The sequence below is a fragment of the Coloeus monedula genome, assembly GCF_965178545.1.
Source record: "Coloeus monedula genome assembly, chromosome: 4".
Lineage (NCBI taxonomy): Eukaryota > Metazoa > Chordata > Aves > Passeriformes > Corvidae > Coloeus > Coloeus monedula.
Window position 1 is genome coordinate 33,967,704 of NC_138784.1, and position 27,082 is coordinate 33,994,785.

General features: G+C 36.3%; 1 protein-coding gene across 1 annotated transcript in view; it reads right to left on the reverse strand.

The window, feature by feature from the left end:
• Nucleotides 1-320: 320 nt before the first annotated feature.
• TMTC3 (transmembrane O-mannosyltransferase targeting cadherins 3) overlaps nucleotides 321-27,082 on the reverse strand; it is a 38,816-nt gene continuing 12,054 nt past the window's right edge. Inside the window, exons 5-15 of the mRNA XM_082280895.1 lie at nucleotides 23,236-23,335; nucleotides 22,422-22,537; nucleotides 20,607-20,779; nucleotides 19,501-19,753; nucleotides 16,496-16,644; nucleotides 14,529-14,649; nucleotides 13,803-13,914; nucleotides 12,978-13,081; nucleotides 11,628-11,797; nucleotides 10,606-10,832; nucleotides 321-9,108 (exon numbers count right to left, since the gene is read on the reverse strand). Coding sequence (XP_082137021.1) covers nucleotides 8,294-9,108; nucleotides 10,606-10,832; nucleotides 11,628-11,797; nucleotides 12,978-13,081; nucleotides 13,803-13,914; nucleotides 14,529-14,649; nucleotides 16,496-16,644; nucleotides 19,501-19,753; nucleotides 20,607-20,779; nucleotides 22,422-22,537; nucleotides 23,236-23,335 — 2,340 coding nt within the window. The 3' untranslated portion in view covers nucleotides 321-8,293. The remainder of the gene's footprint in view (nucleotides 9,109-10,605; nucleotides 10,833-11,627; nucleotides 11,798-12,977; nucleotides 13,082-13,802; nucleotides 13,915-14,528; nucleotides 14,650-16,495; nucleotides 16,645-19,500; nucleotides 19,754-20,606; nucleotides 20,780-22,421; nucleotides 22,538-23,235; nucleotides 23,336-27,082) is intronic.

The window sequence follows — 27,082 nt, forward strand, 5'->3', positions numbered from 1 at the left end:
TCATATGCTACAGCCCCTGGCCCCCTTGGGTACACTGCAGAATCCCTTCTCAGAGCAGCCACACCAAATGAAATCACAGTCTGTGCAATCAATCTTTCAGTATCTGAAAGTGAATGCTTAGAAAAAGCGTAAAGCAAGTTGGAAGTGATACTGATCTAGTGTATACTCAAACATCCAGTAATCTGTGGAGTAAACATGTCTTGACTCACTCGTGGTACCTGTGGTAAAAAATCTTTTTTATTTTTTAGTATTCCACTCAAGCCTTTCCAGTCATGTTGTACCTACAATATTCCAAACATGGTCTTCACAGCAGTTTCTCTATTGGTGCAAATCTATGTACATGTGCTTCAGGATCTATGTTGAATTAAAACTAAAAAATTTTGATATGGGATTTGACAGTAACATTTAAAAGCAAATTAGAATTTTTTCTTTAATTATGCAGCTGCAGAAAAGCAGTAAATTCTTAAGAAAATCGCAGGCTTGGAGGAAGGTTACCAAACAATATCATGACTGTCATATTTCAGTGGAATTAAGCAGCTTTGTAAAACCCTAGATACTATTTTGCTAGTCCCAAATATATAATAAAAATGCCATTTTTATTTATTTCCTAGTTTAGATCATCACATTCTTCCATGATGATAAGCTTCTCAGGTCAGAGGCCACATCTTCCAGTGGTGTTATTTAGAGCACTGCAATTTATCCTGTCACATGGAGAACATGAGTTGGATTGTTCCTTAAGATTTGTAGTTGCTGGCCTAAGGTACACCAGAATTGCTACCAGGACTAGGCAGAAAACATTCTGTAAATAGCTGCATGCAGGACAGAAATACAGAACAATTCTAGCTAATTTTGTCCTATCTGTAGATTGATACAATCACGACCTTCCGGAAATCGTGTTCTACTTTAGCCTGTTGAACGAACCCTCTGCTTCACGTTTTAATGAGATACTTACCAAGAGGTCAAGACAAAGATAGCAGCCTTCACCTCTGAAGTGAAAATGAACAGCAGATAACAACAGTTTGAACAGCTGTAGTCCCTGGAAGCAGAAAACTCCCACCTTCTCAACACCCTGCCAGATCATGAGTAAAAGAAATCCAATCACGATACACAACAGCAAAAATCAGTCATACGGTGTTATGCTCTATGTATTATACAACTATACTGATTTATTTATGTAAGTCTCTACTCTTAGCTGATCATTTGTGTGACTTATGCAGCTGCCTCTCAACCTGCAGCAGTTACTTGGTCATCGGTCCCCATAGGCATTTTTCTGCATTGCTGTTCCAAAATTTTGAATAATAAAGCAAAATGAGCACTTTTCATAGTGAATGTTGAAATAACTGTGCTCCACTTTTTTAGCAAAGACTTACTTATGCAATTTATATACATATATACCTTATCCACATGTATTTAATCAAAAGCAAAGAGCAGAACACTGAAGATGCTTATCAGTTACATATAAAGACTTTAATCCTTCAGTTAGCTCCTCTTTCCAGCCCTCTGTCCTGGAACACTGGCAGTGTGAGAAAGTATCACTGCCACAGAAACAAAGACAAGAGAACAAAGGAAAGAGAACCTAAAGATATTAAAAAATAATACAGAGACTGTGCTACTGAAATTCAGTCTCACCCCCAATCCCTTTATGTAAGTTTATCTAGAGCTGAAGAAGGAACAGCATAGTAGTAAAAACAGCCATATGACATGGCTTTTAGACTCTGAAGTTGAGATTGTCAGTAATTGATGAGTTAAAAGTTTGCTTTATTTCCTCATAAGCCAGAAGGCTCTTAGGACACCCAGACACAAAACAATGTAAGATAACAGTGTTTGCTATTTTGTTATTAATTTTTAAAATAAACCTCCCTACTCGCTTTCTTGCATTTCAGTTGCTTTCTGTTTTATGTGATTTACTCTTTTTCTACAGTCACAGTATGTTTTGTGTTCGTAAGATGAAAGATCATCAGTCAATTTTATACTCAAATTTTTTAAAAAAGCTGTTATTTAGGGGAAAAGGTCTTACAGTCAGTAAAAATAATCAAAATATAAAGGAAGTGAATGGAAAGAAAGATACAGTTTAGTATAAGATAAACCACTGAGGATTACTGGAACATCTTTGAAAAATCTTCATGCATCTTTGTAATTTCAGTGGTGCTTTTATCCTTATGCAATACATCTGGGTTTTGGTCAAATATATAATTTTTCATGTATATTGATCAGAGGGAAAAAAGTTCCAAAACTTAATTCTGTTTCTTATTTTTGCTTTTCCTGAACATGCAAATTAGGTCCTAATCTGAAGGATTATCCCTGGAAAGGTAAATTTAAACCTAAATATTTGTACTAAAACTTTGACTATATTCACCCAAGTAAGGGTAGAAATACAGTGTGACTTATACAAATAAGAGTCAGCATTACAGATCATACTGTAACTTCATGAAAACTAACTAAAGTAGTAGTACAGAATGCAGCTTCTTTTACGGTTTTGCCCAGTATTTGAGTTTCATGAGATTTAAGCTTTCACATACCTTTCCATTCTATTTATTTGTCTGCAGCTGTTTATACTGGAAAATTGATAAATGTACATGCATGGAGTTGAAGGAAACCCAGCATTCCAGATCTGTTTAAAATCTGTCCAAGGGGTAGAAAGGGTGTTCAGAAACTCCCTTTAAGCTTCTTTTATCAACAGAGAAATCACTGTATCTTGCAAACTGAGATAATCATCTATAATGTCTGATATTCCTGCAGATGAAACGAGCAGTGCACCCAAACAAACAAGCAAACCTTGATTATTCAGCTTGAGGCTGAGGAGTGATAACTAATCCCCCATTCTGTCAGCTCCCGTTGTCATGATCTCCTTCCAGCTCTCAGTACTGGGGAGCTGGCGCTACAGATCGTGCTCAAATGATGCTCACGTACAACTGAAGTGTAGGGCTGGGTTAACAACTGCAAATGAAATCAAGGTGAGTGCATGTTCTAGACGGTATTTTAAAAATCAAGATTTATGACTTCTGCTTTTGGTAAGACATCCTGTAATTGTTGTATTTTCCTCCTCCACCTACTCTCATTGTGTGCAGATGAATACTCATATAATTAAAAATACCTTTCCATGCCTATTTAAAAAGACAATACCCTGATAACTACATGTAAGGAACAAACATATATGCTAAACAGGCGTAGGGTATCTGAACGTGCTTTATTCCAATGCTCTCTTCTACTCTATGTGGAGTCCTTCAAAGCTTCACATTCACTACAGTTACAGTGTAGAAGAGACACATTATTTATAGCCTCATATAAATCTTGTATGTTAGATCGCCCTAAAAAACTGTATCAAATACACCAACTTGCCTGCTACAGTGATATATCAGTAACTAAAATTTTGGTAAGTATATATACATTTTTCCACAATGCCAAGGTGTAGTCTTGCATGCAACACCCCACCAAGCCAAGCTTTTCATTTCTTTGTTTCTGTCCGTAACCACAAAAGACTGAGCTCACCCATGCAAGCAAATAACCCCTAAATTTGCTGTAAACATAGTGTCTCTGTATGGATATTTAGCAAAAGACATTTACAGTTCTGTAAGCACTGGTGAAGACACAAGGTGAACAAGGATTTTTTTACTTGCTTTTTTTTTTTGGTAGCCTCTTTCTGACACCAGTAAAGATGTAGCAGCTAACAGTTGTTTGTATTATGCTGGAGTAATAACATACTAATATTTTATTCTAATCAGAATTCCTTAGTTCACAGTAGATGGTATTCATGAAGCCCAATTCTTTTTCCAGCAATCTTTTAAATTATGACTGTGGAGAGAAGGTTAAATGTGTTTTTCTGGGATGATTTCCTAGCCCAGGAAAATTATATAGTTTATTATTTTGTTCCCAAACCAGGATAATTATGCATAAAGTTCTCTGATTTGTTTGGTTGTTTTTTTCTTTTCCTGTTTTGGTTTGGTTTTGTCATTGTTGCCTTTTGTTCACTGATATGTGTATGTGATTTCTTCTGGCTGTTTGCAAGGGCCACACATCCCACATGCAGAACCACTAGTTTGTAGACAGGCAATAGACCGTAGAAAGCAGTTTTTTAAGTTTTTCTAAGAATATTAACTACACTACCATTCACTCAGTGCTATAAAAATAATATCATATTCTAAGATAATGTCATAATCTAAGATTATTTAAAACAAAAAGTAGCAGTGTAATATATGTAACATATTAAACTATGTTGATTTCAAGAAGGAATGTGTTATGTTCTCATAAGCTATGTTGGAGGTCTGGAGGACAGGTTCTTGCTGTAGGTGAAACACTGCACAGAGAAAGTGAGGCAAAGGATGGATGGAAGGTATCTTACAGCCTTTCCATTCTCAATGTTTCTAAGCAAAGCAGGATTCTTAGGCTCAAAGTTGAAGCATAGTTTTGGTTACATGGCAGGACTTTCCTGGAGCAGCAGGTTCTGCTGCAGTTCCAGACATTGTGTCAGGCAGAAGTGATTTATAGAATTTGCAAGGAAAAGCTCAGACATGTACACTCAAAACTGGGACCCTTCCTGGAGCTTCCGTGCAATGCAAAGTTTGCAAGAGACTGGGATGGCTGAAAAACTTCCTGGAACTGCTTTGATCTTCATAGAGTTTCCATTAGAAGCTTCAGGGACAGATGCCTGCATTTTCAGCCCAAAGGTCCATGACCCTGAAAAAGGTATGTGAACTACAAGGCACAGCTGGGTTGTGCAAAAGCCTCCTCTGACAACAAAGTGGTAGCTGCTTGAAGAGCCGCCCTCAATGCCCCCTGGGCTTGGATTGCCCAACAGCTGTGAGAAAGAGAAAGCTGCTGAGATGTGCTGGACAACCTACATGCACAGTGCCATAATGTTTCAGGAGTTGTTGCTTATTGAGTGCTTACTCCTCTCCCAGAATATTGGTATTTCTCACAGGACAGTGCTTTGCTCTGAGGTGCCAATAAACATGAGGTTGCCTATTCCCAGGCCCTCCCTTCACAGCAATCTTCCTGTATGTTCACTCTAGCTTGACTTTCAGTGTTCACTAATCAAGGTACAAACTGCACTGCACCCTGAAAGGGATTTCTGTCCCACTTAATCCTTTCCACTCCAATTTCCAACATTTTCTACATACATGCCTACTTGTAGGAAAATTTTCCTAACCTTCACAATACTAGATTACTTCACTGCCAGCTGGTAAGAAACAACAGACAAAAAAAGAAATGAGATATGACTGATCATGTTTTTAACTGGTTATAATGCAAAGAATACTTTGAAAATAAAGAATACTTGCAATTAAATCCTAGGTTTCTGTGCAAAACAGACAAAAAGATTGTATATTCTAAGGTTAGTCTACAATTGCACATGTTGTCCCTCTGCAACTGCACTACCTCTAGGTATCCAAGTGTTCCAACTATATACATGCATATCCAATTAATCTGTATGTTTATGAGTCTCTCTATGCATATACTCCCCTGCAAAAGATCCGAAGAACAATCTGACAAATGCATGAGACTGTACTGAAATCACATGCACAAATACCTGTCATACTTAAAATGCTTACTCTGCAGCTGTATGTGTAAGCTGGAAAAAATTTTGTGTATGGATGCAAAGATGATATAACACATCTGTTCCATTTTTTCAGCAATCACAGCAATTGCACTGTATGAGTAGAGGGCTAAAAATTATTTTAGTATGCCTGTCCCACTCTTAGAAATTCCTAGTTCTTGCATGTTAGTGAAATTAGGGAATTCTGAAAGGGGATATTAATGTGTTTTGCACATGACGATGGCAGGAAGAAGAGAAAAGATAAGTTGAACTGGAAGTGGGAAAATACCTGTCAATTATTTTGTTCTACCTGCAAGCAGACAAAACCAAAATTATTCTCTTTTTGATAGTTTTCCTATACACAAATGCTATTTTGATAATTTTTCACATGTTATGTCACTTCCATTTACTAAACCATTTTTCTTGTTAAAGGTTAATTTTAAAATGGCTGACACATCCTAACAGGATAAATAGAACTTGTTAGTCAAAACACTTGTTTTTTACTACATTTTCTTTAAGAGAGACAAAAGGGGAATAGAACAGACTGAAAGACATCCAGAAACCTTCAGTTTACATTTGTCTGATGATTTTAGTTAAACCAGATGGCACTTCTTAGCATCAATAAATCTAACAGTTCTTGGTAGTCCGTGAAGAGCTGCTTGGACGGTCAAGATAAGACATGACAGAGGCTCAGATGCAGAGATCGAGACTGCGCCTTTACTCGCCTCTTCAATTTACAGACCAAATAAAAATGGTGTGGCAATGGCAATTAAAGAGCTCTTCATACAGAAGAGAGGAGAATCCTGACCTTCTCTATCAGAAAGTACCTTTTCATACTACTTAGTTCCTGCCACTTTCAAATGAATGTTCCTTCATCTTGCCCAGAACAATGGTTAATCCTTTTGTAAAGCAAAGGTTTGGAGGAAGACTTAATATGCAAGTTAAAGTTTCTATAAAAGACAACATACCAGCTATTTTAGGTACAAGTATCTGAGTTATTGACAGACAAGTGATTTTCAAGGTGTGGTCAACAGATTCCTGCGAGCACTTCTCTGCAAGTAGCACTTAAATATTTTTTCTATGAAGAATAGCTGCACACCACATACTTGTTCTGTCAGCTGCTTGTAAATCATGCTTTCTAAAACACACTTTCCCCCCACCAAGTTATTACCATGTAAGCAATTGTTGTGCTAACATTAAGAATGAAACATAATAAAGAAAAGGTCTGTGCAAGGAAGCCCATTACCTATTTAAGATCTCTCCCACAGAGATAATTATTACATCTTACAGCTGGATTACTGCCTAAGACAGCAAGTTGAGCAGGTATGGAAAGGACTAAGTTTGAATGGCAGAGCTGTTAAGGAATACTTCCACATAATGAAATAAGACAAAACATGAAGAGTAAGAGATTTAATGATCAGTGAAAATTATGACTGAACCCAGCTCTTACACTTCTTTTCTTTCTCAGAATTAAGGAAAAAATCAGGTTTAGGTAACTGGTAGCATATTTAAACAAAAATATATGCATTGCACAAGGATAAAAGCAATACTGAAATTGCAAAGATTTTCATTTCCTGTAAGAAATTAAAATGATGCATTAGTGAAAAAGTGTAAATGGGAATATTTTAGTAGTCAAAATAAATATTTAATAAAAACCACACACCCAAGACAAAGTATCAAAACAACAGAACTTAGTATTTGAAAGGATACTACCTACATTGCCTTGTGTTAAACACGACTAAATTCAGTGGCTTAATTATTATCGCACTGCCTTGAGCAAACATTGCTTATATTAGTGTTGTAAAAAGTAATGAGAATAGAAATACTGTTTCAATGACAGAAATAGTAAAACCAGATTGCTATAAACAAGGAAGAATTCACTACACCAAGGAGTCAATCCACAGCCGTTGACATAAAGTCAACAAAGACTACTGCATAGCATACTGGTTACTGTACCAAAGTGCATTTCTCAGCATTCAATGAACTGGGGAGGAAGTGACAAAACCACCCTTTTTAATACAATTTTTAAGAACAATCAGATGATTGACAGTTGAAGAAACCCCACACATTTCCTTAAAAATAAAAAGCAGAGTCTAAAGATCTTAAGAGCACTGTAAGATTTCTTACCAGGTAAAAGAGTACAAACCATTAGCATTGTAAGTAAAGAACATCTAAAAGTTAGCATCATTCCATATTTAGAATGCAACTGAAAATTTTAGCGTGTAGTTGCATCCCCCTATACTACGTCCAGTGGCATTTTGATGACTTTGTTAAGTTCTGGAAACAAATAATGCAAATACAAACTGTTTTTCTTGTATAGCAGAGGTCTAGAAAAATTTCAGCTGATGTGTAAACTGAAATGTAGATAATGACAATACAAACAGATTTGCTGGGGGAAAGAAACAGTGTCTGGCTTATCCCAGTAATTCACCATTCAGTTTTTCCACTGAGTCTTTGAAAGTAGCATTAATATCCCTGACTGCCAACGATTTTTATGAGTGCTACTTTCTCACTATTTAGGATTCTGCACGGAAGATTTTTCTCAACCTTTTATCCTTCAGTTCCCACCCATCCCTCCATCATATTTAAAAGTTGTGGTTTTCTCACATACAGCATTGTAATGCCTTTTGCTGCTTGATAAGTGATATGCAGTCAACATTATTTCTATTTTCAAAGCACTGAGAACACTTTCCAGTTGGCTCACAAATTAAACAATAACTAAAAATAGTATTCTCCCCTTATTCTTTTGTGACATGGTAAAGACTATTCACCATTTAATATACGTTCAATTTCTTCTAGTCTTTTCAATGCAGCAACTCTTTTTTTCTCAATGTCTTTGATTTCTTTTGTAGATTTTTTGGGAGTCTCTTTGTCCACACTGCTTTTCTCTGTTGGTTTCTTATTTTTTGAGCGCTCTTTCTTGTTATCAGCTGTTGATTGGGTGGTTGTCTTCTCACTTTTTGCTTCTTTCAAATTCTGAAATGAACTTTTTTTTGCTTCTGTAGCTGCATTCCCATCTGATGGAAGTGATGACTGTTCCATAGCACTGAGTGATGCAATTTTACTTCTAACTATGTTTAGATGACGCTGAATATACTCTTCATGAGGTGCCAGTGCTAGTGTTTCAACCAGACATTTTTCTGCCTTTATTAAATCTCTTTCTTCAAAATAAACCACACAAAGATTATGTTTTCCTTGTACATTGTTGGGATCCAGTTCCAAAATTTTTTCAAAACACATTTTTGCTCCAACAATATCCTTCTTTTGGTTCATAAGGATATCTCCTTTCAAAATTAGACCTTTGGTATGATCAGGGTAGTATCTCAGTAGGTCTTCCAAGACGGGCAAAGCCATCAATTCTTTTCCTGTCTGAGAATAAAGCAGGGCCAAATTGAACAAAGCACTTCGGAAGTTTGGCTGTAACCTTATGGCCTTCTTCATCCATGCCTCTGCTTCCATGTCTTTTTTGTCATCCATTGCTAGCATACCCAAATTGAAGTACCCATTTGAATCCTGTGGTTCTTCTTTCACATAATGCAGTAGTCTTTGTTTAGCTTCAGGTCTAAGTCGAGCATCACCTAAATGACAGAAAATGCATTTAATTCTCGAGGTATTTCCTGAAGTATTTATTCTGAAGGATTTTTAAAATGCTAATCTTTATACAAATTAAAATGCAAATGTAAAAGGGAAAGGGTTTAAAATGCTACTTTTTATCATAGCTGTGTAACAGCAAAAGTCAATGATATTTATTTTCTTTATAGAATGAAACTACATACAGTTGACTTGTTGCCAGAGTCAGCATTACTCTATTAGCTACTGAATGATATTCAGGTTTTGTACAACAGATACAAAAGATGTCTCTACAAGCTTAAAAGTAGTTATTATCATGCACAGTTGAGCAAATGGAATCCAGAGAAGACGTCAGCTCTGACAAACCAGCTCTTACAGAGGGAAACTTTGAGTGGAAGATCTCATTTTAGATATCATTTAGATGGACTGAAAAAGTTTCAACAGAGATAGGTAACTTGTACTGTAGCCAGACTAAGATATCGTCGAACACCAAAACAATAAAAGCTGTAATCCCCATATTTTAATTTGCATCAAAGTTTAAAAAAGATTTAGCAAAACAATTTTATCTGCCAATACCAGGATTATCTATATGAGCTTGTGATCTGTGATATTTTTCTGAATAATAGTGAACATATTTTAGTAACAAATTCCGGACACAGACTTACTGAAGGATAGGGGAGCTGCTTTCATCTGCCCTCTTTCACCCCCTGAAACAGTGTTGCACTGTCCAGCAAGAAGAACTGAATACTAAATAGTTAATGTTTCTGCTTGTTTGAAGCTGCTTGTACTTCTACAGACAAGGAACAGAGCACGTCTTGAACTACTAACTTACAATGTGAGAAGAGATAGAAAATTATCAAGTGTCTTCAGCTTCAATCAACTGTTTTATCTTTCTTAGGGGCAGTTTACCATCTCAACAAAAGAGAAACAAATCTTAGCAGTTCACTTGCCAAATACTCTTTCCAACAGCCTTAATTCACTAAGGGCTCACCCTTACCTACATAGCTATACGTATGAAAAAAAAACCCTCATGAAAATCCAACTGAATTCATCCTAATTAGCAGCATGACAGAGGAACCTATGAAAACATTCATATTTCTAGAGCTTGATTTAAGACCAGAGACTTAAGCTGGATTTTTGAGTCAAAAATTAAATCAATCACTATAAATGCAAATCAGGTATTACACATATTTTACTAAATATTATCTTTAAAGATCATATAGGCATAGTTTTGAAGATGTTTGTGTAACACTATTCTTTATATGTGTAAGATACTATATTATAAAATAGCACTTGTATTAAAGATGCTGATCAGCTAAGGTTGTACATACACTTTGCACAAATTCCATACACTACAAATTACAAAGCTATAATAAATAAACAGTTTATTTTTTGACGATGCTATGTCCTTTCCAAAAACAAAACAGTTAATAAAAAAATAATTAAATAGTATGGATCCTATAAATGCAAATACGCAATATGTATAAAAGGGACAATAAACATACCAGATTCCTGCATTAGTAGTGCTGAGTTGAATAACGCCAGTTTATGTGTTGGGTTGAGTTCTAGTGCTCGGTTGAAATTTTTCAGGGCTTCTGTTGGATCTTTCAGTTCAATGTAAACAATTGCCAAGTTGTACCACAGGTCTGCATTGGTTCTGTCTAGTTCTAGGGCTCTAAGGTAAGCTTCCTTAGCTTTCAGAGGTTTGTTCATTTTTAGAAGTAATTCTCCCCTGTTGAAGAACCAGATTTAACCTTCAACTTTTATTGTTACCCATATGAAAATAATTGACAGGTTTTTTGAAAGTTTGCCTTCCTACAGACAGTAGATGTCATCTAACAGTGGGTTTTTTTTAAATTTTGTTAGTTTTAAGCACAAAATAATACAAGACCCTCTTTTACATAAAGCTTTCAGCTCTCAAAAATCTGTATACAACAAATGCATAAGTAGGACAAGAACAAAAAAAGAAGTTAACAAGGGTTCCTGACTTGGCTCTATAATTACACTGCAACAGCTATAGTTCAGGCATCTTTGAACCTCCCTAAGTCCCAGTGGGAATTACAACAAACAAAACACTGGACAGATGCCTCAATACCCACATCTACATTGCTCAACTAAAATGCAATTAATGTCAACTAAATTAAGACTTGCATTTTCTGGACCATCTTTAACAAAAAAGTTTAAAGAAAGCTCCATGACTCTCACTAACCAAAAGCTTTTCAGATCAAGACTAAACTAAGAGATTAGAAATTTGAGTTAGAGATTCATAAAGAAATCTAATGGAAGTGTCTTTCTATACAATGTTTGAATACAGAACCTACATGGAGATATGCCATTTGAAGCAGGAATTTAAAAGAACAGGACTTGTAATGAATAATTGATTATTGTTCCAAATCTTCATCTTCTCACTTGGAAATGAAACCATTTCAGCAGCTAATTGAACTGTATGAACTAAATACTGTTCAGAGTACTGCAAGCACAAAAATGTTTATTCAAGAATATGTATCTCTAAAATTAGAAAACATACCTGCTGATGTAAGCCTGCTTGAAATCTGGCCTCATACTAATTGCTTGTCGATATAACTGATCCGCTTCTTCAAGGCGAGATTCGTTTGCTCGAATTAAGTTCGCGAGATTGATATAAACATTTAGATGGTTAGGAGCAACTCTTGCTGCATACTTTTTCCCTGGAATAATCTGTCAAAGAGAATACATGTACCAAACACAGATGAGCAAAAATATGAGAGATGACCAGTACAGAACTCCTTTTCACTCTGGCCCGATTTGTTTAAGGTACTACTGGACATTAGTGTGCAGGCTCTTGATAATGACAAAGAACAGTAATTCTTTTCCAGAAAAATCATATCCAAAAATAAACAGGATATTTTTTATTCTTTATTTCTATGAAAACATAGGTAACTTGTACAATATTTAAGATACTACTTAATTAAGCTCTGCTACTACTTAATTGGGCTTATCTAGATAGCTACTGGAAACCAACCAGACCTTGAAAAACTTTCTCCATTCAGACAAAAGTATTTCCTAAAGCCTAAACTGACATTCTGTCATACATTTTCATTCCTTTTTTATTACCCTTCAGCCTAACGTAAGCCAATGATTTGCCAACTGATATAGCAAATGAAAAGTAGTCAGGAAAGATGAAAATGCTATGACATTGCAACTGCTGTAATATTTATACTTTATCCATTTACAATCTTCATACTGTTTCACAATACAAACTTTTGAAGCCATGCTTCTACTCAAAGGGCTGCTCATTTATTTTTGTTGCCAGTCTCATTTTAACCACAGCTTTTATTACCTTCATACATTCTCCAACATACTACTCTCTTTTTCTCTAAAGAGCTTGAACAAGTAAAATTTCCTAGGTATAAATATAACTTAATGAATGGGAAAGGTAACAAAGCACATGTTAAAAGCATGTTCAGGCAAGGATTTTTTTGTTGCTGCTGTGGCTATCTTCTCCAACCTCCAATGTTGCATTTAAGCCTTCTCTGAAGGGCTCAGAAACTCAGTCACCATCAATGTATTAGCTGTAAGTGAAAATAAACCAACTGTGACTAGAAACTGTAGGTTTTGGCTGCTGCTTTCTTTTATACCCTCAATTCCATAAAAAAAACCCAAAACACAACACAGAAGTATAAAAAGTAAATTAAAACAGTTGTAGCAGAGTTCTAAGTCAGCATATTTTTAACAGCCATTATTGTATACAGCCTATTTTGTTCATAGACAGGTTTTAAAAGAACACTGACAAACTTTAAATTATACAGCCACACAGAGCTACAGGAAAAATACAAAAAATGCATCTTGAATATAGATTCTGTCCTGCGGTGGTAGGTAAAATAAAGTTACTAATTACCTGTGGCATCAATGATTTAGCAATCATATATGATTCTTCAGCTTCTTTAGTTTTGTTTAGGTTCTTGTAAGTTCTTCCTACATTCATGTGGGCACCAATATCATCTTAATAAAGAAAAGAATGAAATTGAAATTATTTCCATGCACTGAGTACCATGAAATTAAACACCTCTGCATTCAGAGTAGCATGAAGTACAGGTACTCTGATAGAACATCCCCATCACCAAAAGAACAAAGTAATTCTATCATTTTTCATCTTAATTACGAAGCTAATAATTTAACCATGAACTAAAGAGGGACTATAAAATTACGTGGGAAACCGTAAAAAGTTTGAGGTCCTATCATACTTCCATGTATCTATCTTTAGTTTCTTGCTATAATAGAGGCACATAAATTGAAGGTTATTTATTAATCTTCTAAAAGGAAAGGCTGTCCAGTACTACCTAGAACTTCTTTTGCAACAATATGTAAAATGGATTAAATGTGCATTTTGATATTATCTAGATTTTTTGATTTTCTTACACACTTCCTTAGTTTTCAACAAAAAAAATGAAGTAATATTTATACTCCATAAGAAATCACAGTTTAAGTTAATTCATAAAGAATGTCATGCAAGGAATAGTTTTAAAACTATTTGCAGCTTTTTAGAGATAGAAGCCTTTTCTGGAGGACTTTTTTAGTTTATTTCCAAAAACCCTGGATCAATTAACTTACTGTATGACACTGATGCTCAGTTGAAGCAAAACAGTCCATTGAGAAGCTGTTAAGTAAGCTAAGTATACTGAACTACCAGGAGTGCAGAGATGGCAACTAGTCAAAGCTTTACCTGGTTGCACTTGTGTGGCCTGTATGAAAAACTGCAGGGCTCTTTCAAAATTTTTTTCATTTTCTAACGCATGCCCCACATTGTTCCATAGTTTTGCATTGTTCTTATTTACCTAAAACCAGAAAAAGATACAAAAGCATAGGTTATTAAGCTGAAATTACTTAACAATTGACTTTCTCTTAACAATATCTTAAGACATAAAAATGTACAGCAAATGACAGATTTCATCAAGCTTCTATACGTAAAGAATAAAAAGTCACTACATACAGAATGATTACATTGACCTTGTTGTGCGACATCAATCTGCTTTAGTTATTTACCCATAGAAATAACAAACATCTTAAAATTCAATGTAACTGTTATGGGATATTTTGCAAACTGTCTTATCATGCCATATGAACTTAGAAGAAATTATCCTATGCATCAAACTTTTTGTAGATTTTTGTACTGAAACATATCCTGCTTTCATCCAGACAAGAGAATAAATTCAACTGCTTTGACACAAGAAGAATTATCATCTATTTTGTGCACATGAATTTCTATGTGTGCATCACACTGCTTTTAAAGCATTCCCAGAAGTAACTAATTAGATGCCAATATTGTCAATATAGAAATTAATGTGCCAAAACAAGCATAATTTTTGTCCATTTTTATCATGTTCCCCTGCAGCTTTTTAAGAACAGCAACAGGAACTTCCCATTATCCTTTCCAAACAGAATACAGTACCTTTAAAGCAGACATAAACAAAGTGTACTCCGACTCCCAATCCCAGTTTCTGTGCAGTGTTTTTAAGGCATGAGTGAATAGCACCGCAGCCAAACAAACCCAAGAAATTTTTCTTAGCACGCTATTAAATAAAACAAACAAAGACTTGTTGTAAGCACACCAAGAATTCTAATTTTTATTAGAATAAGTATCTCATATGCTAAAAGGCAAACAAAGGACCACATTTGTGACTAGCACACTCCAGAGTTTGAAAGGAAATAATGTTCAAACTAATTTTGTTTTTTACCTGATTTTGTTGTTATGACTATGCAACTCCCTTAATAAGAACAAGCCCATTCACATAATAGAATTTGTATACAATGTATACAAAAATTATACTTCTCTTAAGACTTATCTGTAATTTAAGACAATATATGATGCCAAAAGTGAGGTTCTCCAAAACACTACACAAAATGTTACAAAATGCAAAAGGCAACTTAAATATCACCTCGTACTTTTGTTTCATACCAGAAAATTCCACACATATTCTTTACTGCACACATCATCAATCTTTCCCACACTGTAGAACACACCCAAATGGAGAGGTCTGTGCAGACTACCCCATCTTCCACAAGCAGATGTAATCCTAGTGCTACTGTAATATCTAAATAGGAGAAAGGTTTAGTGTCTTTTCAGCAACTTTGTTTTTAGAGCAAACTGTGGCAAATATCACACTCTGTGACAAGCTTGTCAGGAATAATCTTCATTTTGTGCAGTTTATTTTTCTGGAGTTTAAACAGGACAGATATAAAACATACACTCTAAAATGGTGATCATTTGGTTTCTGAATTCTAATTCAATTATAAAAAGATGTCAAACATTCTATAGCTTTCCTACAATTATGAATGTAATTTTGTTTCTAAAAAAATCTCATTCTTGAGTGGACATACAGGTGTTCACCATTAACAGCTATTTCTTACACTTGACTCACGGAACAGTTGTTCACTCTGCTACCTACTTCACAGGGGTTTACTAAAAACTGAAAGGTTTTTCCCCTCCCCACTTCTAAGATAAAAAATGCATCTTTTGACTACTATTCTTGGATTTTAAAATACTAAAGAAGTGGAACTGTAAAATTAAGAGAGTAATTCTAAGACACTATCAAAAGTAATCAGTAAGAACTGGCATATACAGTAATCTTTATGCCTATCAGGCTTATATGAAAGTTTTTTCTTTCCACATATTTCTAAAGCAAGGAGCCTTCTCTTTCTCATTTTAGAGAGCTGGTTTCCAATATTTTTGTAGTAAATGACACTATGTGCCTAATTTTTCTCCCCAGCCATCCTCTCCTGGTTCCTTGCTTTCTTCCACATCACTTCTATTTTTATTGCCTCGTAGTGGGATTTGTGAGAATTTTTTCTCCATACTCCCACAAGGTATCACTAATTTCTCATTATCCAGATGCTGTCAGCTTCAGCAGCACCAGTTAGCGTAAATTTTACTGCAGGGCCTCATCTCTAACAATAGCAGACAACATAGACTGCAAATTGCTGCCTTCCCATTTGTCTGAACTGGCATCAGGATGCCACTGGGCTAAGAAGGGTAAAGCATCCACATCAGTGGGAGGCATGTCCAGATCAATGTAGAAGATATCACAAAACAAAAGTGTGTTCAAAACATGCTTTTAGAGCAGAGTTTTTAAGGTGAAATTGTTAACCAAAGAATTTTTTAGTTTAACAAATACTGAATGGCTCTGATACCCATTTGTAGTATGTCATTTCTGAAAATTTAATCTGTTACTGATTAAATTTTCAGAAACTTTTATTTGCTGACACACATCCATTGTATAAATTTCAGTCAGTAATCAACTCTGAATAAAATTAAACCAGTCTGACTTACACTCATCTCTTATTTTCATAGAAGATAACCATATTTATGGTTATGCAAGCTTTCCTGTTAGGGGTTTTTATCAGTATGAATTTATTTACCTTTTAGTTGATAATTTCTTCCATCCATGTGCTACTAAAATGCAGAATCCCATGCTAGGAACATACAACACTCGTTCTGCTACTACGAATCCAACAGGAAAAAACAGGTTTGACGCAGGAATGAATGGTAACACTATTAAGCAGAGTGCCTAGAAAAGAAATACAAGTAACATTAGTAATCAAGATTAGGCAGTGATAAATTGTATCCAAGAAACAATTTACAAATTACAAAAACAATCCCATAAAACCAGACATACATAGTAGATATTTGGTCTTGCCTTATTTTTTTTTTAAATACTCAGATCTGTTTTACATTGAGACTGCTCTGAATATGGCAAGTAGTAACCTGCAAATGACTCTATTCCTTACTTAAGGGCTTGCAAGTCTGTTTGCATTTCTGTACTACAGAAAGAGGACAAATCAATAGGATCAAAGGATTAATTAAATTCAAAACAATGTTTTAGTAAGAGGTCCAGATAAAGAAACAAAGTGTAAGAACCTTGGACATTATCTAATAATTAAAAATTTGTATCACCTTATTTGAGGCATAAAGCAGCTATTTTTACAGTACAATAGAATCTGGTTTGGGTTTCTGTAAAAAATGTGAATAACAAAAATCAGAATCGGTCACTGAATAAACATCAGTGTTTGGACAGAGCGCTAAGAGTACCCCAAAGTATCTGAAATGACAATGAACTTAAGAACCACACAATTGCCGTTCTTAGGTCAGGGACAGACTTCTTATCAAGAACTGTGTTTATTAAAAGGCAAAGAAATCCATCTGCTGCAAAGAAAGTGGACATGACCATTTGCCTTAAGTCCTGGGTGATTGTTAAATAGTGGCTTTCCAATCTCTGGTTCCAGAAAAGACATGAATAATTATTTCAAAATATCTGGCCTCCAAGTTACAAAAAATAAAAAGCCCACAAAAGCAAACCTACAGAAATGGAATGTTTCTTTGAAGAAAGAGGAATTTTCTAGAAACTTTCAGTACAACTGGCTGTCTAGATTTAAGCATGACATTAACTGCCTCTTCCATGCTAAAACTGTAAAATAATCCAGTTTGAAAATCAACCTAGGATTACACACATAAAAATACAACACTGATTTAAAACTTCAACTAAGATTTTCTTGCATATTTCAAGGATATTTCAAGAATATGCACATGGATCATTAACACAGCTCAGCTGCTGATCCACAGCACTTCATTTAGCTCTACGAAGACAAAAACACAACTGAGCCTCACAATATACAGAATACATTGATTACTTGAGGATATTAATGGCTTACTGGAATGCAGCAATAGGCTTTGGCCTACCATATTGTTTCATTTTGTAGTACATAACAATTAATATTTAATATAAAATATTACACTCCCATTTCCTAAGAAATTAGCTTCCAGGCACTTCGATATTAAGTCGGAAGAAAATCAGCATCATATTGAAAGTTACGTATACAACATAGGTACAGATTGAAGGAAAACAACTTGCATTAAACCAGGATTATACTGTCAGGTGACATTGAGGCTTGCATGCTGGAGTGAATGATCTCAGAAAATCCTTCCTATAAAAGGCACTTGGAATAATAAAAACACATGTAAAAATACCACTGTCAAACAAAAACTAACTAACACCAACGCATGCTGACAAGCCTACTAACCCTTTCCTATGTAAGCTTCACCAGGTAGGGAATACACATAAAGGCAGGGAAATAAACAGCCTTAAAATTCAAGAGCTGACCTATAAAAAAAGTGAACCACTCCCCACACACATTTCTACTGCTAACAGTGCACTGGAGAAAAACTTATGCCTCAGCTTATATAAGGAGGAAAATCAAACTACTCCTTTGCATATTCGAAGTGCTGTGAAACTTATTTTCCAAGCATGTCACCTTGCATATTTATCATATTAATAAGCTATCTAAAGTTCTTCTCTTCATACACAGTTTCCAAACTCAGGACAAGAGATTTCATCAGCAATACTAGATATCATTTTCACTGATTTTCTAGTGAAATATATTGCCTTGCTCCAGTGACAAGACAAGAAAACCCATATGAGTCAGAACTATAATGCTAGGTCTTTTAGAAGTGAATCAAAATTTGTCAGCTGCTTAGCAAAGAACTACTTACACCTTAGGTTATGCATAAATATTCCCACCCATCTGAAACTTTTGTTGGCTGATTAACATACGAAAAAAATTCCATTATTTCTGAAGCAGACTAAGATAAATGCATGCAGGTTTGTTGTACACATAATTGCACCACTGAATTAGTAAAAAGTATGGTATCAGGTTACCATTAACCTTGCAAAAATCTGCAATGGAATCAATAATTGATGACTGTTTTATTTTTCAAAAATACTATCTCCTTTGATCCTTTCAATTTCTTCCAAAATATTCTTCCCTGTTAATCCATCTCAGTTTTGAGATAATATATAATAGTGAATAGACAGACAGGAACTGATCTTACAGTTTGACAAAATTAGTTTTTCATTACAATATGATAACAACTTACAGAAGAAAAACAAAACAATAGAAAAAGTGGAAACCCTATTCCTAAATGCAAAAATATGTCCTTTCTTTCATACCTATGAGAAAGAAAATCAAGTCTCTTGCTAAATACACATCATGACTACTGACATTTAAATGAGGTAGACAGCTTGCAGGATGAAAATGCATTCTGGTCCTTGAAACACATTTAAATTCTACTGAAAGCCCCCATTTGCCAGTTGAGCTCTGAATATCTGAGAAAGGCTGCAATACAGTTTGCAAATACATAACAAGGGGCATATTTATCCTCATCTCTGACAGAATCACATACTGAATTGCAATTTAGCGGTTTTGTTGCTAGACAATTTTCCCCTTATGTGTTCATTTTAGCCCAAAAGGAGATGCACATAGGTCTAGATGCACATAGAGATGCTCTCTAGGTCACAGTAGATTACACATGTGACCAACCTGGGCCACTTACTCTTAACAAAAGGACAAAACCAATGCATCATTCATACCATCAATACTGTCTTGGAGGAATCCCCAGGGTATCGGAGACTGAAGACCATCAAAGATCCCAGAAAGCAAAAGAAGGTAAGGGTGGCAACATTTCTAACATCTAACAAAGACTCCACAAGAGGAATAGTTCCCATTGTCCAGTCACAGCATAATTCTGAGGGATTGAGAAGAAGCCAAGCATTTACAGGAAGGAGGTAGTTGAAAGTCAGCTGTCTTGCTGGGGATGGACTAACAGCAGCTGGGTTGTCAAACCTAAAGCAAAAGAAAGGAGAAAAAGGAGCTTTTAATGAAGAAAGATATGGTCTTGATTCCCTTTGTGGCTAACTTTAGAGTCATAGCTAGAACTACTACTTACAGACATGTAAAATAGCCTAATCCTCCTGCATTTGTCAGGTGTGAAACCATGCACAATGGCACATTGTAGAGAGGCACAGAGCCTCCTCCATGTTTATGAAACTGTTTTGGGATATAATCAACATTAAGTTGGAAGAAACAGAATGATTTACACCTAAAGCTGGGACCTAAAGTGGTCCTTGCTCATGTTTGTAATAGTTCCAGTAGTTTGTCTCATTTTTTCAGGGACAGTTTTAGATTCTCGTATTTCTACATTGCTCAAACTTAAGATAAATTAGTTTGTCAGTTCTGATGTCATTCATATACACTTATCTTCAAGTAGTCTATCTGAAGACAACCATGTTTTCCACATAGTACATACCTAAAATACAAAATATATTCTGTTTGTAGAAGAGGAAAAAACTTAAGAGGTTGGGAGTGTTCAGCTAAGGTTCAAATACAGAGACAATAAAAAATACTTAAGCAATAAGACATTTAATTTCTGAATTACTAAGATGAACTATCAACTGCAATTTTTTTTAAATGGCTGTCTGCTCAGACACCTCAGTATTTTGGACATTTTAGTCAACACTTGCTGGAATAGTATCATATAGCAATTTCACAAAAAATGCAATATTCTACAGACACTGAATACCGATATTAAAATAAGTGAGTAACACTTAAATCCATATATTTTTGGCCATTTCATTCGACTTCATTAAGCCACATCTTATTTATAAACAATTGTTAATAAGAAACACTTTACTATTACCTTGTAAACACTGGAAGCTGAGACTGGATAATCTGGACTCTGACAACTACAAGCAGCAACGTACTGAACATTAGGACTATGAGCTTCAACAGTGTTTGGAGCATAGAGAAAGGAATACTGCCCTTCCCTCGAAGAATCTGTACAGCTGTGTCCAACAATGCTGGCAAGGTGTACTGCAAATTAAAAAATTGTTTATCATCAGAGTACTCATTACTCCCCTTAGATAAACAGCTACCTAGTTCTTTTTTTCCTTGGCTTTCTCTAAACGTCTGCTCCCAACAGTTACTTAGTTCAGCTACTTAGTGCTTTCATGACAAGTCCCCAAAATAAGGTCTCCATCCTAATAAACTATTCAGGTTTTCTTGCTAACACTATCACAGTTGAACCTGTATGCCTGTAGCTGTCTATTTTGCACTGACAGATCAAAAAACTCTACCACCTTCAGAGACTTGAACAAATGAATCATAGCCATGAAATAAACTTTCAAGAAGAAAAATCACTATTTTCAGAATTATCAGCCCCTCTGAAAACTTGCCCTATAAACAAAATTCCTTACGAATGATAGAAATACTATTTGCTTCCTGATTAGCCCTGGCTTTCTATTTTATGCCTCTACTGCAGTAAGTCATTAGTCCTTGCCTCATGAACATCATGATCGTGCAGTTTCCCATTACATAACCTAATTTCTTTTCTGTACCTCTTTCCCTTTGTCTTCATCACTTCTGCTGGTGATGATTTATTGGTTCGCATACACTGGTTAGCTAAACTACAGAAACGGAAAGGTTTTTGAGGACCGGTAAAACTCTAAGTTCATGTGACACCTGTGCTTTCAGAAGAAGCCTCAGTTTGCATTTTATCTTTTCTACTCAATTGACTCACACAATCTTGTTAAACTTTAATGAAATTGAAGATCAGATCAAAAAGTTACTAAAAGAAAGGAAGAGTGGGCTGAAAGCAAGTCACGTACTGGTGATTTCCTTAAAAATGCAGCTTGAAAATTCTATGTTTATTCACTAGAACTGCAAAGGCAATAGTTACAAAGACATCTATGTGATTTTGTTATTTTGGCCTTGATTATGTATCCCCAGGATAGACAATCTTTTGGCTTTTATTGGTGCATTTTTTGCAAAATATTCCTGCAAGTAATTAAGGAATAATAACTTGAAAATTTTCTTAAAATATGCAATGATACATTTTTAATTGCATTTATTTTGATTATTAAAAACCTAAGAATTATTTAATTGCAGGAACATCTAGTTTCTTTAAGGAAAAGTCACTATAAATTTAAAGGCTTATCAATGCTTAAAATGAAATCTATCAGAGAACGGTATTCTTAGAACAACAAATTTCTTAAGCATATTACTTATTCAAATAGAACTACTCCAAAATGTCTGGTTACTCAATAGAAAATGATGAAATGCATTTGTATATGATATATTCTCTACTTTTACTACAGGGATTAAAACCAAATAATCCCTCACCTTTATACACTTCATACTTTAATCGAGACTGTTAACATGTTAGGATTTGCAAATCTCAGTGAACCAAAACTGTAGGCTTCCATTAAGACCTGTCAAGTCCTTACTGAGTATATTTGCTAACATCTCTGTATGGCATGTAAAGGACAGCCTGGATGTCATTTGAGTCCCTCACCATGAACCATTTATGTCAAACATGAACTGACTCAAAAAAATCTGAAAAATGTAACAGAACTATTGAGCTAACCTGAACTGAGAAAGATCACTGCTGAAATACGATGCTTTAAAGTACTTAATGTCTCATAACAGAAATTCACTTCATTTTTCAACAGCTTACCCCTTGAGCAATAAATACTTCATACACACAGCATATCCCCACCACTGTTATTCCTTGTTCTTTACACAGTGTTGCAACAGCTACTAGAAACACAGTCACTGCAATTGGAGTCCACACTGCAAATAAAGAAGACATTATTGAAAATGTTCCATCTTACAAAAAACACAAACATTTAATCAAGTAAATTAACCTAAAAAGTGAAGACTTTGGCTCTTCATGTTTGAATATGCTACGTTCTGTAAACTTGTTTAGTATGTAGTTTCTTATGAAAGATGACCAGCTTTCCTCTACAGAAAATAATACACAAGCATCAATGTTAGAACTGCCTCCCTTAAATCAAAAGAACTAAATGAAGGGTAAAAGACTAGTTTATAGTAAGTAAAACAAAATAACTCAGTATTTCCTAAATCACCAAAGCACTTTTTCAAATGGAATACTTTATAGGGAGTCATAACTTTTCACTATGTCAATCTGGCAAAGAGGCAAGCCTCCTTCATCTTCACTGAAACTTTGCAGCTTACTTGTGACTGAACATCTGAGGCACCGCAGCACACTTCCACTTAAACTGCAATAATAAAAGTCAGTGCAGGAATCCCCTGCAGTAGGTGTTATAAAGCTAATTAAGAAATGCTTAAGTCTTGGGGAAAAAAAATGCAATTTATATAATGGAATGTAGTATTACATGGGTATCTTGGGCCTGAAGGGGTTTTGGAACACACTTGCTGAATAACTAGTACACCTCTATTACAGTTTTAAGAGCATTTTTATCAGTGATAAAGGAATTTAATTATATCTCTCTTTGCCAATCATTTACCTATGGTATTATCTGGCCCTTTAGACTTTGTGTATGACAAAAAAGCAGCTAGGAAAAAAATAGATGATAAAAGCTCTGCTCTGCCCACAACTCCAGTCACCTGAAAAATAAAAGAAAAAAAAACCTTAATTATTATTAAATATTTATTATTATTTGACATTTTAAGATGGCACTTGTTGAGATATTATTAGTAATCTAAGTACGCTATTTATACTAGATATTTATTATTATACAAAGCTAGCAGATCTTTAAGGAAGTATTCCAGGAATTACCAATCCCCAGCAGCAATAAATTGGGCAAGGAAAGCAAGAGGTTGGCATTGCTGAGTAGAGAACTGCTGGTGAAACTAAAGTGAAAGCAGCAAACACCCAGGCAGTGGAAACAAGGGCAGGAAACCTGGGAAGAGACAAAGTTCAGTTGTGCAGAGATGGGGTGAGGAAGGCCAAGGCAAAGCTGGAACTGAATGTGTCAAGGGACAAAGAATAACAAGAAAGGCTTCTACAGGTATGTTAACCAGGAAAGGAAGGTCAAAGGTGTAGCCCGCCACACCAACAATGCTGAAAAACTAGTAAAAATGGACAAGGACAAGGCTGAGGTACTCAACAACATTTCTACCTCAGTGTTCAATGGTAACGTCTCTTTCCACATCTCTCCAGTGGATGGCAGTAGGATTGGAACTGGGAGAGCAAAATGCTTCCTGCTGTAAGGGTCAGGGTTCATGAACACCTGAGGAACCCGAACATGCATTAAGTCTGTGGGACTGGATGACATGCATCCCAAAATCCTGAAGGAACTAAGGGATGTAGTTGCCTATCTCCATATTTGCAAAGTCACAGCAGTCAGGTGAAGCCCAGGTGACTGTAAAATGGGAAATACTATACCTATCTTTAAAAAGAGTAGACAGGAAGCCCCTGCAACCTACAACCTGTCACCCTCAGCTCTGTGCCTGGGAATACCATGGAAGAGATCCTCCTAGAAGCTATGCTAAGGCACATGGAGAACAGGGAAGTGATTCAAGACAGCCAGTATGGCTTCACCAAGGGGAACAAGGACACCCGCCTGTTCAACCTAGTGATCTTCTTTGATGGAGTGACTCCATCAGCGGACAAGGGAAGGGCTACAGTTAAAATGGATTTAGTTTTCTCTAAAGTGTTGGACATGGTTCCCCACAACATGGAAAGAGATTGATTGGATGGGTGGACTGCTGAATGGATAAGGAATTGGTTGGATGGTTGCATCCAGACGATAGTCATCATTGGCTCTCTCAGGGGTCCATACTGGGACCAGTGTTACTTAATATCTTCATTAATATCATAGACAAAAGGATTGAGTGCACCCTCAACAAGTTTGTGATGACACCAAGCTGAGTGATATGGCTGAACCATCTGAAGGATGGGATGCCATCCAGAGGGACCTGGACGAGTTCAAGAAGTGGGTCCTTGGGAATCTCATGAGGTATAACAAGACGAAGTGCTGGTGCTGCACCTGGGTTGGGGCAACTCCTGGTAGCAATCAAGACAGGGGAATGAACAGATGGAGAGCAGCCCTGCCCAGGACTTGGGGGTGTTGGTGGGTGAGAGGCTGGACATGACCCAGCCATGTGCACTCACAGCCCAGAGAGCCAAACGTGTCCTGGGCTGCATCCAAAGCAGCGTGGGCAGCAGGGGAGGGAGGGGATTCTGTCCCTCTCTTCCTGTGAGACCCCACCTGCAGTGCTGCATCCAGCTCTGGGGTACCCAGCACAGGGAGGACATGGACCTGTTAGAGTGAGTCCAGAGGAGGCCACCAAGATGATCACAGGGATGGAGCAGCTCTCCTACAAGGAAAGGCTGAGAGAATTGGATTGTTCAGCCTGGAGAAGAAGGCAGCTTCAGGGTGATCTAATTTTGGCCTTCCACTACCTGAAAGGAGCCTACAAGGAAGGAGGGAGACTATTTTCAACGTGACAGGACAAGGGGGAATGGCTTCAAACCGAAATAGAGTAGGTTTAGATTAGATATTAAGAAAAAATTCTTTACCGTGAGAGAGTGATGAGGCATTGGCACAGCTTGGCCAGAGAAGTTGTGGATGCCCCATCCCTGGATGTGTTTAAGGCCAGGTGGGAGGGGACTTTGAGTAACCTGGTCTAGTGGAAGGTGTCCCTGCCCATGGCAGGGGGGTTGGAACTAGATGATCTTTAAGGTCCCTTCCAACCCAAAGCATCGTATGTTTCTATTCTAGCAACAATTCTAGTACTAGAATAGTGCATGACTGATACACTACTAGGATATGCATAAGTAAGATTGATAAACCAAGCAAAAAATTACTCAGGCAAGAAAGGCTGCTTTCAGTCCAATCATTCTAAACAAGAATCATACAGGTGGCTGGTGCCCAACTGTGGCTGATATTGCTCTAACCATTGAGACAATTGAAAAATGATGAACTTTCTCTTTAGCCACAAATATTCTTTGGGACAGAATTTGGGCATGGTAACAACTGCTGTCTCCATAATACTTGGATGACATCAGCTTTCAGTAATAGGAGTTCTAACAGAAGACTCACAAGGGCTGTTCCACATACATATTCTGCAGACACCTGCACATAGAAGCTATGATTGTTGTTTTGTTCATACCTTTTCTGACTGGTTGAACAGATCTGAATCTGAAAGGAGTATTTCTTTGATTGGTGCTATGGCAGCTCTAAGGTGAGCAGTCAACAGCTACAAATAAATGGATGGGAAGCTCAGTGCAACAGATAAAGCATGACTCAGGCTTTACTACAGGTCTGGCAATTTCCAGAATGGCAATTTGGTTGGCAATATGAAAATTGCAGGTAATGCCCCCTTGATGAGACAGAGAGGAGCAGATTTTATGAAATTCAGAGAAGCACTAAAATGCATAGGGCAGAAGGTTGTTTCAGAATCCCCAATGAAATACAGATTCATTCCCATTTCAAGACCTGTTTTCAAAAAATGCTAAGATGAAACCAACAACCAGACGTGGAAGACCGGTCATTATGTTAATAGTTACTGCAGTAGCCACTGTGTTGACAACTGTACCTCCTAGGACTACCATTCTTCCTCACTTGTCCTCTTCTCTAATGCCTCTGATTGTTTCCCAATTTTGCAAGTAACATGGATGAAAAATGGCATGCTATCCTGAGGCAGATGGTCATATTTAGCTAAGGAAACCTCATAGCTCATGATTTAACTTTGATGATGCTGAAAACTGACTTTCTACCAACCAGACCCAGCTAGAAAGTTTTATTGCTATGTACATTCTTGGTCAAGCATGATTGATCCAGCACAGCATAAAATGAGAAAGTAACTCAGTACCCAAGGTCACAGCATAAAGAAAAGCATTCTAATCTGAATCTGAAATCATACTCTAGTATTTCTCTTGGGACTACTGTATGTTTACCAAAGGAGACAGTGAATCACACACAGAAGAAGCATGTTTCATGACTGGCAACACACCACAGTTTGTGTTAGTATTTTGAAGAGTATATAAGAATTTGTTTCCAAAATATCTTAAGATGTTTCAAAGATTCCTGGTCTGGATTGCAAAATTGTCTGGCATTAAGACATTAAAGAGAACTTTATCTGTAGATCAGTTGAAAGAGAACATTAATAAAGCATGTTGGTGTGCCTCCACAGTTGACTGCCAACAAAAGAGAGGTTCTATTTCTGGATACAAACGTGACTTCTGAGATAAAATTCCAGCACTCAGCAGGTTAGTTGACATCCTGTAGTTATAAAGGTGGTTTACATACTTCTGGCCAAAACAGTAGCAAAGTAGCTAGGAAGCTGAACTGGAATTATACAAAGACAAACGAAACTATGATGCTTTTATTCAACCCATTTCCTAAA